The 16,261-nt window shown below is 43.0% G+C and overlaps 1 protein-coding gene across 6 annotated transcripts in view; it reads right to left on the bottom strand.

Annotated features, from left to right (window-relative positions):
* Window positions 1-1,180: 1,180 nt before the first annotated feature.
* The window catches only part of znf469 (zinc finger protein 469), a 134,604-nt gene continuing 119,523 nt past the window's right edge, over window positions 1,181-16,261 (bottom strand). For 5 of the 6 annotated variants that reach the window (XM_072698343.1, XM_023817393.2, XM_072698344.1 and 2 more), the window contains one exon: window positions 1,181-14,618. In XM_072698343.1, coding sequence (XP_072554444.1) covers window positions 2,280-14,342 — 12,063 coding nt within the window. In that variant the 5' untranslated portion in view covers window positions 14,343-14,618 and the 3' untranslated portion in view covers window positions 1,181-2,279. The remainder of the gene's footprint in view (window positions 14,619-16,261) is intronic. The other variant, XM_072698345.1, reaches the window with a different exon arrangement.

The following is a 16,261-nucleotide window of genomic DNA, read 5'->3' as shown; positions in this document are numbered from 1 at the left end:
AATGGGCCGCTGCAGGTACCCAGTGAGTGAATGGGACACTGTGGGTGCTCAGTGAGTGAAAGGGACACTGCGGGTGCCCTGTGAGTGAATGAGCTGCTGCGGGTGCCCGGTGATTGAATTGGCCCCTGCGGGTGCCCTGTGAGTGAATGAGCTGCTGCGGGTGCCCAGTGAGTGAATGGGCCCCTGTGAGTGAATGGCCCCTGCGGGTGCCCTGTCCTCCCCAGATCTTTAATCAGAATCATTTCAATAGGCCAAGTAAGGTCACACTTCACAAATCATTTTACTTGACAGTCGCTCCAGGAACAATACAAACAAGACAACAAGCATTAAACATGAAATGAAAGGTGTGCAGTGTTGTTAAAAAATGTTACAAGCAGTATGGCAATATACGTATAAAAATGTTTTATGATTATGTAATATGGCAGTGTGGTAGCTTACTGGGTGGTACGGTAGCCTCACGCTCTCTAGATTGTAAGATTAATTTTATGTATGTTCTTTTCCTGTGGGTTCCCTCAAGGAATTGTGGTTTCCCTTATGCTTCTCTAAACGTGTGGTTTTGGTGAGATGGTGTCTTAAGTAAAGTGTCCCATCCAGGGAGCCCCGTGCACCTGGGTTGCTTTGTCAGAGGAGCGAGAGAGGCGAGGAGAAGCCAGGTCCAGGAGCAGTTGCTCAGTCAGATGAGGCTTACGGCCAAGAGTGGCAGACAGAGCTCCTGGATCACAAGCAACCCGCACCAGAAGCTCCTGGATCAGAAGGAACCCGCACCAGATATGCTGCTATGGAAGACAGATTGCATGCAGTGTAATGTCTTAGTGTGAGACGTTTCTGCTGATTTACATATGTAGAGCAGAGGTGAGACACTTAAAACTTTTCAATTTTATTGAGTTTCGATACTTTTAAACAGGGAAAGATGTAAGTTTGTAAGCTATAAGTTAGTGTTTGAAAACACAATTATGGACTGATTTTCAGTGTTCTGTAATGAGATTGCATGTTAAATATTCAAGTGTGTTTCGTCAGAGATTGTCACACATTGAATATCAATATGAATTCTGGAACCTTGCAAAATGTACCGGGCCCTCAGTTCTGTTTCTAGCCACTTGGAGGCGCTGAAAGCTAGCTCCCAGGCATTATGTGTTAATCTGCATAATAATATCAGTTAAAAAAAAAACAGAACAGTCAGTTAAAGAGATGCAATTTTAATATTTTAATAATTTTATAAAGGCACTTTGTAGCACTTAAATCTTAACCAATGAATTGCAAGTCAAGTTTCCATTCCCTTTTTCCTGTTGTACATTATCAAAATAAAACTTTGACATTATGCATTGCACTGGAAGTAAACTACTTACAATATCATACACAATATAAGATACATATGAACACAATAATAAAGCACCTTTTAATCTAGCAAACAAAACGGAAGGACAGACGCTTTGTTGTTTTACGATTTTGTTTGTTTGTTGTTTGGTTGCTTGTGGCAGCATCAGTGCATAGGAAGGGATCCTAAAATGGGCAGTTTGAGTTAACATATCAATTATTGTTTGCACCTGAGTTTCAATACTGAAGACTTTAATCATTTCCCTTTTTTAAAAAAACTTTGTTAAAGAATACATACACATTTTCCTCATTGTCTTCTGATGTCGATAGTACCAGCAGAATCAGCTGGATAAAGGTAATTGTTACATATTAATCCATACCTTTTTAAAAAAGCATTTATATTCACATTTTATTAAAGAATAAAAATATAGCACCAGGTATTGTTTATATAAAAGCTAGTACAATGATTGAATGTCACCTAAATACAGTAAAATAAAGGATATATAAAGTGTTATCAGGAAGGTGCACTGATATAGCCTAGATGTTTATGTGGACATCTTTTGGTCTTGTGCTGAAAATTTGTAACTTCATCACATCCAAGAATCTTTTTATTAAATGCAAAACTGTCATGCATTTTTTTAAAGAAAAAATATTTTCAAGTATTCTTGTGATTTCAATATCTCATTTTTTATATATATACAAAGGGGACCCAGTGAGATAGTGACGTGTTAAGCTGTGGAATGCATTAAGTTATTTCACAGATATGCTCTGCCCTTGTGCCACTGGGTTTGATCAAACTGACACTTCTGGCCTGCTGATGTTCCTCATAGATCAGGCTTTTTTATGCAAGGACTGACACCAGAACACTTACTGCGCCATGCAACTTTTACAAAGGAATGACTCTGCATGTTTCAACACCATGAGCTTGTTTTTCATTATTTCTCAAAGCATGCACACAAATCAGCCTAATTCAGCGATTCAGAAGTGTCTTTCCTTAAAGGAATTTTAAAGCTGGTGAGTTTTTGGCCAAACAGTTGGCTCAGGAGGTGGCTCTGTGACTCCGCTGTCCTGTAGGACTGTGACTCCATGGACCTCATGCCACACTGGGACTTGCACTTGCTCAGGGAACTATTCACAGAGGACACGGATGTCCTAGACGGCGGCAACGGTCTTACAGGAGCACTTTTTTTACCCTTATGATCCCCATTTACTTGTCGTGTATTTTCTGCTTTCTTTAGAGGATAGCTGCTGAAGGGGGTCTTCTTGGTTTGGGAGTTCAGCAGCCCAGTTTTATGTTTGAGCAGTATTTTGTTATTAGTGACATCATCCTTCACAGAGGATAGCATGGGATAATCAGCAGCAGCGTCAGCTTTCTTGTAGCCAGTCATACCTTCACCTTTGCTGGGACTCTGGAGTCGAACCTTTTTTATGTTTCTAAAATCCATATCCAAGTTCTCTCGTGTGACCGGGGTGGATCCTTTGCAGCTCAGGAAGGTCTTTGGATCCTTCCGTTTTTTTTGCTTGATATTACTTGTCAAAGACTCCGTAGTTCTCTTTGGACTAGAGTCAGGGCTTTGCTTTGTGATTTCAGCCTGCTTGGGTAGACTGTTCTCTTTCACTGGGATGTCACCTTCTTGTCCAATGCTACTGCCTGTTGCTGCTGTTGGGTTATTTTCATTTTTTTGCTTGTTATCAGAAGGTTGCCGCAGATTCTCCACCACCATTCTCTCTGCCACGGATCTCTGCTTAGTGTCTGTTGGTGGACCATCTTTAACCAGATTTTTAACTTCTGATGTCGGGCTGGCACACTCATCAATCAACACTTCTTTAGTGCATTGAGCTGAAGACACCTTCTCTACTGCAGTGACTGAGTCATCGGGTGAATTTGTAGCATTAAATACAATGATAGTATTAACTGACTCCATTCTCTTAGTGGAAGTAACATCCTCAACTGAATGTGTCACATTGACCTCAAATAAATTGATCTTACTAACTGAAGGATTGTCACCAGCCGTCGGCTTCTTTTCTGTACTGTTAGTCACTGACTCACCCTTAGTAGCACTGCAGTCTTTCACGGCTAACATGGTTACCTGTTTCTCACTTTGGCTGCAAGTCGCATCCTTTAAATTAATGTCTTTTGTAGGTGATTCCTCACCAGTGTCGCAGGTCTCCAACGTGGAAGAAGTCCCGGTTGTCTGTGATTTTGGTACTGATGGAGAGAAACATCCAGATTTTGGAACCATAAAATGTTGTGATCTGTCAAAGGTAGACATCATTTCTGAGAAGTCTTCTACAGTGTCTTCCTTTTTTATACTGGTGTCCTTGTGCCCAGAAGATGAGTCACCAGTAGCTAAGTGTGATGGTGGAATGAGGCTGGGTTTCAGTACCTGTGTCTCTCCACCTTGCATGAACTGCAAAGAGGAAATACTTTCCAGATTGCTGTCAGAACTGGTCTCCAGCAAGGTGTCTTTCATTTTTCTCTTCTTGCTGGGTGGGAGATCAAACTCTCCATTTTTTGCATAAGAAGAAAGAGGCTTACTGGGCCTCACCCCCCCTCTAAATCTGAAGATGTGATTTCCCTCAGTCAGGTGCTTTTCCATATGCCGGTCGAATTGCTCTTTCTTAGAGAAGGTGTAGTTACAAGTGCTACAGATGAAGGACTTCTTAATGACATGCATGACGTCCGCACAAAGCTCACAGGTGTACAACGTGGTGTGCTTGGAGTCCGGTTCTTCCACTTCCTCGTGTTCATTCCTGAGATGATCCTTTAATTCTTTTGCCTCTTGATAGAAAATGGGACATTTGTGACACAGAAAAATCTTCTGTAAACTGTGAACCACCAAGTGCCGCTGCAGCTTAAAGGGCTTGGGAAACTGCTTGCCACAGTGGTGGCAATCTCTAGAGGGATCTTTACAATTGGGATGCATCTCCACATTCTTCTGAGAGGCCTCCGCTTTTTGCTGAGCTTTTAGTGGTGAGGATGTACTCTGTTTTCCACTACTGTTTGTGGGCCCTGCTGTTTCATCTCCTTCTTTTGTATTTGGTTTCTGCTCTAGATTGATTGTCTTCCCACCATCTTTGGAAGATCCTTTGCCCTTTTCCCCTTTGCTGGCCCTGTTGGGTCTGTGCTGCATAATTGACGTGATGAAGCTTTTCACAGCTGCCTCCTGCATGAAGCAGCCTGGCAGCCCTAGAATGGAATTCTGCGTTTGGCCCTTCCGGGCAAACTGTGTGGCATGCTCTCTGAGATGTTCGTTATACATCCACACATCTGAAATCTCTTTTAGACACATGCCACAGGTCCAGATGCCTGCCTTGTTTTTAGCATGCTTCTCTCTCAGGTGGTCCCTCAGCTGCTCACGAGAGCTAAACTTGCGCTGGACACACATATAACAGGTGGGGGGTGGTGAGGGGTTGTGTGAGAGCTTGTGGAAATTGAGCTCCCCCAGGGTGAGGAACCAAGTGAAGCACACCTTGCATTTGTACTGTTTGTCCCGGAGCTTCAATGCCCCCTCATTGCGTTTCCTCCCCCTGCGTTCGGTGGGCTTCTTGGTAGACTTCATGCTGTGACTGTCATCAATAATGTCATTACTAATGGGCATCACCAATGGCAAGTTATTACTAGAGTCACACAATGGCAATTCAGGAAGCTGAAATGTACTGTTAAGGTTCTGGAGATCTATGCTAGGGAAGAGGGATGAACTGTCCTGTATGTCATTAGAAAGTGTGCCTGATGAATCTGTGAATTGTGAGGGGCAGTTAGTGACTGAATCCTCAGACTTAAATGCCATTTGAGTGTCAGATGATAAACTTCCTGAAACAATGTCGGTTTTGGACTCAGTCCAATCCTGCCCTACTTTGCAGTTTTTTATGTTATCCAGACTTGGGAAGTCTGCAACGCCTAAACCCTCACTGTTTTCAACGTCACGACTATTATGGTCTTCCAAGTTTTCTGCGCTGTAGACAGTTTTCTCAAAATCATTTTTTAAAGTGCTTTTGTGACACATGTCTAGCATTATGGCATGATCCATCGATATAGTCTCATACTTGCAGCTGTCTCCCAACTGAAGTAAAGCCTGATTGCTGTCGCTCTCTGAAAGTTGCTTTTCATTACCTAAGGCCATGTTGGAGTCAGGATGAGCTTCCACCAAGGGAAGATTAGGGTTGATCTTCTGCTTTTTGTTTTTCTTGCCATAAACCCTTGTACATTTCTTTCTAATTATTGCTTCATCTCTGGGGAACAACTGAGAGAAGGTTCTTTCATCATCTAGTAAGGCCTCAAGGCCAAAGCTTGGCTGTGGAGTATTTGTTGATGGATTTTTAAAACAAAGGGAGTGGTTGTCTGCCTCATCTGTTAGGCAAGTGCTTTTCTCACATTTGATCTCCACCGGACCTTCTCCTATTGTCTCTGTGCCAGTGCCTTTCTCAGAACAAATCAGCTTTTGCTCACATACATCCTTAATGTTAGAAAAGATATTCTTAGGCTTCTCACTCGTTATACTAATTTTGTTACTTTCTGTGTTGTTCATCTCTTTCGGTCCTGCGCTCCTTTCCCATTCACTCACTGTTTCATTCTGAGTGAGCGCAACACACTCCTTGTACAGATTAGAGTTCCCTGAACAAGCTGCATCAATTTCTTTAGCATCACTGGTCAATTTAAATGTAAGACTTCCAGGTATCGACATTTCAATGTCATCTGCTTGGTTAAGGTTCTCTTGGTCTTCAGGCTGTTTTCGACGTAACCCCTGAGGTGCAGTGGGAAAGTTAGAGGTAATAGCCTGTAAAATATCAGTTTTGAGTATATTGAGGAGCTCATCATTAAACTGGTCTGGATTTACTTTATCTTTACTTGTAAAACTGCTGTTGTTATCAGTCCTTCTGTTTTTCAGTATTTCAGAACCTTTTGAAAGTTTACCCATTGCATGAGGAGCTGACTGTGTTTCTTTGCTCTCTGCTGTCGGTAGGTGAACTTCTTCACTTTCAGTTCCTCCAAAGTTTGAATTATTCTCTTCCACACTGACTCTGTTTGTTGATAGAATTCCCACAGATGGCAGCATGTTACAGTTTTCCAGTGGTTTCACATTTAAAGAGTCCTGATAATCAAGGCATGAAAGTTCACCTGTGTGGCCTGTTTCTAATTGCTTTGTGCTAATCACACCTTTAGAAGGATTTAAGGTCATCTTTTCCAAGACTGTATTCCCATTGGATTTGGTGGCGTGTTTCGTGGCTTTATGTCGTTTCAGGCCTGGTATTGTTCTGAAACATGCAGAGCAAATCTCACACAGTATTGTTCCTTGTTTGCTGTTCTTTTTTGAATATGTGAATTTGTTGCCAGAATCTTGAGAATGTGCCTTTGTCTCATTTTGGTTCATCTCACACTGGCTTCCTTTTGCCATGGGAGATGTACTTTGTTTTGAGCGCCCAGCAGTTTCTTCGACACACACTAAAATGGGTTCAAGAGTTCCTTGATCATCAGATGCCATCTGCCCTGTTGCAGAAACTCCAGACTCAGAAAGGGGTGAATCCAGGTTGACGTTCTCCACCTCTGCTTTTTTTAGCAGACTACTGTGCAAGTCCATGTAAGCAATGGTTTCAAGACAAGGCTGACAAAGGTCCACATCTGTAGATGTAAGCTCCAACATTTCATTATTAATGGAAGGGGAACAGCTTTTCTTGCACTGTTGGCAAGATGCTGTTGTGCACATACACTTTGATTTACACTTATTTTGCATAGATGTATCAAGAGAGCAAAGTCCCCCTACAGTACGCGTAACTGCAGGAAAATCCACTGAGTCTTTGTCCCCTTGCAGTGGGCTTACTGGATTTAAAGAACTGCTGTAAGTCAGGGGCAGGTTAAGACTAAGTTCCCAGTGATCAGAGCTGTCTTTATTACTTTTCTTGCGGACCGTCTGGCTTTCCATGTTTTCAGTTAAGGCACAAGAAGAGACAGTGCTGCATTGTTCAAGGTGCTGTGACAACTCTGACATTTCTTTGAAATCTAATGAAGTTTGTTTTAACTGATACTGTGGTTGCTCGTTTGGCATGTCTGTCTCTAGTGTCTCCTTACGAACTATCAGGCAATCAGACTGTTCATACGTGGAGATTAGTGGGAGGTCTGATGGAATGCAGGCTCCAAACTCAGAGGTTTTGTTCTCGCCCATCCCCAAGTCCACGTGAGGCAGCCCGGCTAATAAATCTGACATCCCAGAAATCGGGGGCTGTGCTGAGCTGCACATCTCCATTTCACTGGCACTTACATCAAAGTCTTTGCTAATTGGTGACAGTGCTTCAAAATGATTCCACAGCCTCTGAGAGTTGCACTTATCACCAGTTTCCCCAACAGAATGAAGTACAGGGTTTCGTGCAGAAAATCTAGATGTAGTGCTATTTCCATGTGAAATGCAGCTTTCATCATTCTCCAATGTAATGTTGGTGCATGCAGCATGCAGAGGAGAAGTAATTAAATCAGCAAGAACTTGCTTGGGAATGTCTCCATACTCAGGAACAACCTCAGGTTTGCAGGTATTTTCAAAATCAGAAACACCAAGTGGATTCTTCACCAGGTTGTGCTCTGCGATTGTAGATATAGGCTGTTCATGATCTGTAAGTTCTATATCTGACACAGGTGGTTGGCAATCAGTGATCCCTTTCACTGGGAACTCCGGGATAGATGGGGGAAATTTGCATGGCTCCCCATGGGCTGCTGCTTGCTTAAGTTTGTCTGTTGAGCCAGTCTCCAGCAGGTGACATGCAACAAGAACACTCTCTGTAGATCCACCTGATAGCGTGTCAAATCCTGAGGAAACCAGACTGCAATCGAGGTTATCTGTGGTTTCTGCTTTACTCTTTTTATAGTGAGGGATTTCTGGGTATTTCTCCTCCTCACACTGATCAGCGTCGGGCAATCTAACAAGCAGCATCATGGGACTGGTGTGCAAGATCGGCTTCTCCTCGTTATTCTCCATAGTGCTGGACTGAAGAAACTGTTGTTGTTGAGATGTAGAATCTCTCTCTCTGAGGGCACCTGTACTGTCTTCCTGTAACTGAAGGCCCTCTACAACTACAGGTTTAGTAATCCTGTCATTTCTTGTCTTTTCTTCTATAACATTTTCTTGTGATTCAGATACATTAAATGAATTTATTTTTATTTGGCTGTCATCAGAACCAGTAAGATTTTGTTCGACTGCCATGTCCTTGCTCTCATTGGACCCTAATTCAAATGTTTTGCTTCCAGCCTTAGTTTCTCTTGGTTTTGGCAATATCACACTCTCATCTACCAGTGGGCAGTCACTAGTGTTGTCATTTGGAAAAAGTGCAAGCTCAGACTTTTGAGATCTCTGAATCTCAAATGTCTGTGTCTGGGTTGGCTGTGCTTCACTGTGGTCTTCAGCAGCTGTGTCATTATCACATGGCTGTTCTGGGTTTAGAAATTGGGAGAGTTTTGTCTCCTCCAGCCCAGCAGTTAAGCCAGGTTTTTTAAGGACAGTATCAGAAATCACTTCCAGGCACTTCATGAGATTGTCATCGTACATTTCATTGTCCGCCTCGGATTTGTCTGTGAAAGATTTATTGATCGCATCACTGTCCTCTGTTATATGCTTTAATTTTGACTGTAGGTTTCCACTATCAGCTGCTGAACCACTTTTAGCATGTTTCTTTACACAGGAAGGTTCAATAGTACTGTGATCATGGACTGAAGTGTGAATAGATTGGTGTTCCGCCAATAAACCAAAGGTAAATGAACTTGACCAAGACGAATCTGTTTCAACGTATTTATCAATCAAATTTGAATCCGTTAGGGTGTTGGCTGTCTCCATTTTAGTACTAGCTGCAGTTTTTGTGACTTGTGTGGCACTTTGCTCATTGTCAGCTTCATTATCCAGATGCAAAGCAGAGGTCTGGCTTAGGCCCGGCTGCCTGGAGACTTGACTGGCATTCAAAAGGGAACCGTTCTCTTTGGCACTTTGGAGCTTGTTTTCTAGTTCTGTTACAATTTTTTTAATCTCTAGCTCATCTTCTGAGATATTGCTGTTGGGATTGCTGCTATAATCTAATATTTTGTCTGGCAAATTCAGGTCAAGGTGACAAGAGTCATTTTTTTTAAAAGTTGCCTTTTCAGAAAGGTCCTTGAATTGAGGATTTTCAGCTCGTAGTGCAGGTGTGGCATCAGTCATCACGCCCCAGTCTTTTGGAGAGAAGGTTGATTCAAACAACTCCTTCTTGTCATTTCTGGGACCAAAGGCATTAAAGCTGTCATTACTCATGGGAATATCTGTGTAGAGGCTACTGTCAAACCCTGTCACTGTAAGGTCTGCAAACAACGATGATGTGTCAAATGGGAGCGGTGATTTGATCAAGCCCTGATCTGCTTCTATGAGGTCAGGCATGGCCATTTCCTTTGGCACTACAGGATCCTGCAAGTCTGAAGGACACTGATGTACCTCATCCACAGGTGAAATGCAGATCATTGTGCTTTTATGGTCCACATGATGATCAAAGCTACTCATGTGATTATTGACAGGAATAGGTGGAGTCTCAGCACTTGACAGCAGATCTTTATAGGAATTGGAAATTGTTCCAACACTTTCTTTATACTCTAACTCCTCCCTCTCCAAGATGCCATTTTTGGATCTCCCGCTAATAGCTACAGAATTTGTACTGTTAGTGTCTGGTGTTCCTTCTATTGGCAGTAATTCAGGGTGGGCTCCAGGAGAATCATTTATGGTGAGTTTAAATGGCTCATTAAACTTTGTGTCATCTAGTCTACTACTTGAGCATTGTTCAGCACTTCGTGCAATGCTTAATGCATTAACGTTGCATTGTTGCTCTTTCTCCTGTGAAGACACTCCTGTACTGTTGTATCTCGTTAGACTTTTGCTGACAGTGCTGGTGTCGCTCAGTTCTGAGGTGCTTTCCATACCTATCCTGCATGAGTTTATGTTAGCAGAGAGGAGAAACTTAGTAGACCCATACCTCTTAGTGTTCCTAGAGAATAGCTGGGATGATTTGCTGGGCTCTTTGCAGGTTTCCACTGTTGATGTCTCATACACATCATGTACAAAATAATCCATGAGTACGACATTGCTAGAGCTAATTTTTTTCATCGCCAGCCCCTTCTCACTGTCCGAGTCTGTGCGATCTGTGTTCTTGGGGCTGTAGACACTCTCACAAGATATGCTGGTTGGTGTGCTGTGTTCGCTGCTTGTGGATGACCTGCTGCTCCTCCTCCTCCGAACCCTGCACGTGGCAATCTGTTTTGTCGTTGTTGGAGAAATATTCTCTGCAACCTTAACTTCCAGACTCTCTTTGGATTCACAGTTCCATGGAATTGAATTTGCTTTGTTTCTCTGCTCGCTGCTTTTGTATTCCTTAGAATAGGTGTACTTGTAGTGTCGACTGTGTCCTAGGCGCCCTTGATGTACTATTTTCAGGGGTCCATAGTCTTCATCTGAATCTGACACATAGTCGTACTCCTCAAACTTTGGATTCTGTGCTACTGGAGAGATCTTCTCCATCACCAAGGAAAATTGCTGGTTTTTAGTTCCTTTAGCATGAAGCTTGTTCTTCTGTTGTACTATTTTGTGAATTAGTTCTTTGCTCCAGGTCCCACCTCCTGCCTTCCTCTTCTTACTGTACTTTACTCCAGTTTTCTGTGATACAGAATGCCGAGTACTACAAGAGGATTGAGGAATGGCTGATGTTATGGAAGAGTAACTTTCCTGGAAACTTTTTACTTTGGTTCTTTCTGTGAACCTACTAGATACCAATAGTCGAGAGTTTTTCTTGTCTTCTTCTCTACCTTTGTCTCCAGAATTGTCTTCCTCTTTCCTTATTTTAAATTTTTCAATTGACATCTCAGATGAAGAACCTCTAGCTTTGTAATGTGGAATCGCTTCTTTGATGTTAGTATTTTCCTCTTGTTCAATGTCCTGCAGTGTCTTTTCAAGCATGCTTGCTCTTTTTTTGGTTTTATTTAATGATTCCCTGTCAGAGTCATATAGATATCTCCCTTGTGTCTGAGATTTCTCTTCTGTAGAGTCTACATGTTTGCTTTTGCTGTCAAACATCACACAGTCTTTGCTTTTTACCATTTGCATGCTTCCTGTAACTTTAGCCGTCATAGGTTCATCGTCTGCAAAAGCATCGATGAAGCTACTGTCAATTTCTGCATTATCTGACTGGTAACCCAATCCATTTAATGCTTCTGTGATAAGGCTGTCTAGTTTAGCATCATCCATCTCCAAATCAGGAAGGGAAACGGGAAGACTGTTAGTTACAGCAAACAAGTTTAATTTAGAAGGATCATCCTTTGATTCTCCTTTGATCTCATTGTCAGACATTAGTTCTCCATTCTTATTCAACCCCAACAGGGACAAATGCATATCAGATGGATACCTTGACAGAGAGGAAGTTGTACCAGACATAGTGCTCTTTGCAGAATCATTCTGGAATTTTCTAGGATCATTTGGCTCATTTTTAAATTCATTTTTCTGGATCAATGTATGACAGTATTGCTTATGATCAAGGAAAGAAGACAGGTTGCTGAAATTCTGGTCACATTGTTTACATGTAAGAAGAACATCCAGTTGGTCAAGGTTAGTGACTAAAGAGGTGGCAAGAAGCTGATGAGCTGAATATGAAGGAGGGGGCTGCTGTTCCCCTGCAATGCTGTGCATACAGTTTTTGCCACTATCAATGTTGGCTTTATATTTCATATTATGCAGATTGCTCAGTGTGTCTTCCTTGGCTCTCTCTGAAGGGTTGACTGCTGTTCTAGAGATGTTACTATGGAAATGCTGAAGGTCTGAGTTCAGATGATCTGATGGCGTCAGCATCTTCCCTTGATGTTGGTGATAAAACTGAGGGAGTGGCCCAGTTGTGGTAAGATGGTTATCCTCAGAGCTGATAACAGGGCTGGTAGAGGCTGGAGAGAGGGAGGAGCAGGTGCTGCTGGAAGGAGCATTTTGCATTGGAGAGGGTAGTGGGGAATCACAAGGGGACAAACCCACAGGTGGAACCTGCAACAGTGTATGGCTAGGTCTGGGCATTGCCCTGGGCAAAGGCTGTTTTTGGCCAAAATAAAGAGGTTTGCCCCTAGCATCACATACTTGAGAAGTGATTGCCTCTGCCCCACTGTCAAAAGGGAATACAGGTGTAGGGTTACAGTTTTGCTTGATGCTGTCCTGCTGATCTGTAAAGTTTTCACTGGATCCTTTGCCATGGAAGCTGTCGGGGCTGTTCAGCGATAGACTCCTGTTTGGTTCATTAGCATCCTGCCATTCCGAGGCCGCTGTCAGGAAAGTGACTTTTTGATTGCTCAGCTGCCTCGATAGCTCGATCCTGTTTTGGTTTGGCATGGCTGATGTCAAGTGTATCGGCTGCCATGGCAACCGCCTGTTTTTGTGTCCTTGCTGTTTTTGATCTATAGCTGACTGGCACTGAAACTGACTCTTGTCACTTAGGTTGGAGTGAAAAGCAGCAGAATTCTGGTCTAGAGAAGAAAACACCTTCTTATCCCCTCCCCAGGTCTGTGATAACCTGCTGATGGTCTTATTAGCTCCACATAACATGGGCGCTGATCCAATGTGGATGGTATTGTTCAAAGAGCTACTGCAAGATTTACTTGCGGAGTGCATTTGGGAGTCGTGATCGTGAGCGATGTTTCGAACACGATGGCTATTTTCTTCAGCTAGCTGTCTTGGGTTTGTGTCTTTAGAGGGACAGAGACTTTTGACTGAGACGAGAGCCACACCCGGGTTGTCTCTGAAAGTGGTTGAATTGTCAGTCAGATTGCTGTTGGTTTGTTCTAACTGGCTAGAACTTGAGATTAAGGCCTCACTATCAGAATGCTCAATCCTGCCCTTATAGCAATGCAAGGAGGGCTGTGTACCATGCTGGGACTGCAGGTACTGAGCCTGCTGGGGAGGTGGAAGGGGCTGGGGGTAAGATAATCTGCCCTCAGGTTGCTCAAGATCAAATTGTCTGGAAATCTGTGCATCCTTTTGCCTATCCTCTGCTGAATGAACGAAAGGGTTTTGACTCATCTGTGTGTTTGAAACAGAAATGTCAATGTAGTGCACAGGGTGAGCGGTCTGGTCGCAGGGGAAGGAGTCAGCGGCCGACTCCGGCAGTGATGGATACTCATACTGAAATGGCATAGGCACAAAACTGGTATTTGTTTTATTTCCTTCTGTAAAAACACGTAGTTTATGTGAGGTACCTCCATAATTAGCACCATTAAAAGTCTTCTCTGGAGGCTGCCAAGAACTCGTCCCACTAAATTCTGCTGGGTGCAGCTGTCCACCTGGTGGCGCGGTGCCTCCCTGTAGAAGGCCAAGGTGCTGAGTGTTGGCTGGATGGTGGCTGACTGGCACACTTGCCGCCGCGCTTGATGCCTGTGAGGTATAGTTGGTGGAGGTGAAACTTGAGGAAGATTCCTGAAAACAGCGAGTGTAGCTAAGTTCCTGCTGCTGCAGCTCTGCTTCAGGACGCTCAGGAATGTTGGGCACATGGAAGCTGTAGCTGCCCGAGATGGGGCCCCGACTGACCTCAAGCTTCTTGGGGGGTGTGACCTTCTGCTGTGGATACGCAATCCCGATCGTGGGATTGGAACGGCAGTTAGTTAAGCCCAGCCTATATAACTGCTGGGGGTTGCTGCGCTCGGACTTCACAGACTTCTTGCCCTTGTCTCGAGTTTTTTTCCCAGTTGGAGACTGGGGACTGGTCTTGCTGTTGGACCACGTCTGGTCATTGCTGGGGAACTTTGGTCGATTCTGCAAGGATTTAAAGTCGATTTTGCCTGTCTGCTGAGGCCGTATCACGGCCTCGCGCTGTGGGTACTCCTTCTCCTTGGTCACAAACTTGCCCCCGCTGTTAGCCAACAGCACAAGACTCTCACTCTTGTAGTTCTCCACTGATTCGGTTTTTGCTTTTTCACTGAAGTGGTCAAGCAAGAGGCCCTTGTCCTGCTCATTGGAACCAGTGTCTGATTCTTTAATAGCAAAAGCATGCTGAGTCTCTCCCGTCATCGTACAGGCGTGGTGGGCAGGCGTGTCTAGTTTTGCTGCCTGTGGGTTTGGAGAACCACAAAGACATTCAGAGGCATCATGCTTTCTCTCTCTGCACTACCTTGTGGCCTCTGCCTTGATGGTGGGATCAAAACTCTTTTGAGGCACTTTCTGCCTGTGCAAAGTCCACCTCACCTTCTTGTATCTGACTTAACAATTTTCTGGTCCCTTAGATGGCTTGGAGAGTGTTCCCAGTGCTTGCATCTCTTTGCTGTGGTTTTCTTTACAGTAACAGAGCTGTGTGAGAAAAAGCAAGCAAAACATTATTTTCACACAAAGTTTAATGTACAGCAAAAAAAAGGCAAACAATCAATTCCCATTATTTACTTAAGCTTACTTTCTTTGCATAAGTTTTCACTCATTTTTCTCTCTGTTCACTTTTTTGAAACTGTGCAGAACGAAAAATGAGCTTCAACTTATGCATAGAAACAATGAAGAAAAACAAAACGGCCAAACACACACAGTGACAGAGTGACGCTTGACCTTACTGAATGCCACATTCCCTGGCTGTAGCATGCAGCAGCTTCATTAACAGAGAAGTCAACCTTTGTTTGTTACAAAAGGTCAGGCTGGATATTTTTGCACTGGCACATCAAGAAGAACATATGTGACATTTTGGTCAGAATGTTTGCATGATGCAACAGTTCAATGGCTGAAATACCCTGGCAACCTGTAGTTAGTGGCTGCAGTAAGCATAGCGGTTAAGGAGCTGAATTTATGGCCATAAGGTTGTGGATTCAAGTCATGCCCTTGTGAATTGTACATAATCTGAATGACTTCAATACAAATCAGCTGCTCTATAAATGGGCACAGCTAGTGAAGACATGCTTCGCTATCTGTGAGGACACAATGAGCAAGCATAGACAGGTACTCCATTATAAATAATACGTGGACATATTCACAGGCTCACAACAAGCCAAACATTCAGAACATTTCACAATTAAAAGGAATATTTCACTTTTCTATAGTACAGTGCTGATTCTATTTTTCCCATATTAAGCTGAGCAAAACAAAGGTTTGCACTTTGTCAGTACATATGGCTGCTTCATTAATCACAAGGCCGATGATAGTATGGTGTCAGCGTTTACCAGTAACTTCGATTAATCATTAATATGCTCATAACCTTTTCTTTTTAAACAGGGACTAAATAAGGGGCAGCAGAGTAATGGCTGAGTACTCATACATGCAGCATGTCCTTTCTAAATAAGGGCCGGTAGAGTAACGGCTGAGTACTCACACATGCAGCGTGTCCTTTCTAAATAAGGGCCGGCAGAGTAACGGCTGAGTACTCACACATGCAGCGTGTCCTTTCTAAATAAGGGCCGGCAGAGTAACGGCTGTCCTTTACAGCTCATTGAAATGTACAAACACAGCAACTTGTATCAAGATATTTAATTTTGTCTTCCTCAAAAATGTATGTTTAATTAATTATGAAACATAATCTAGGTGTTTAAATAACAATCTAAAGTCTAAAGTTTTTCCTAAAATAAAAAAGAAGTGTTTTGTTATTGTAATATTATTGTAAATTACGGAGCAAACTGTAATGCCTGAACTGCTTCAGTAAAGCTCACTTAAAATATACAATGTCACATACATCGTCATATACAATATCACATACAGCGTCACATACAATGTCACATACAGCGTCACATATAATGTCACATACAATGTCACATACAGCGTCACATACAATGTCACATACAGCGTTACATACAATGTCACATACAATGTCACATATGTCACATACAATGTCACATACAGCTTCACATACAGCGTCACATACAATATCACATACAGCGTCACATACAGCGGCACATACAATGTCACATACAGCGTCACATACAGCGTCACATACAGCGTCACATACAATGTCACATACA

This window comes from Paramormyrops kingsleyae, chromosome 13, assembly GCF_048594095.1.
Source record: "Paramormyrops kingsleyae isolate MSU_618 chromosome 13, PKINGS_0.4, whole genome shotgun sequence".
Classification (NCBI taxonomy): domain Eukaryota; kingdom Metazoa; phylum Chordata; class Actinopteri; order Osteoglossiformes; family Mormyridae; genus Paramormyrops; species Paramormyrops kingsleyae.
This window is presented reverse-complemented; position numbering and strand designations above follow the sequence as displayed.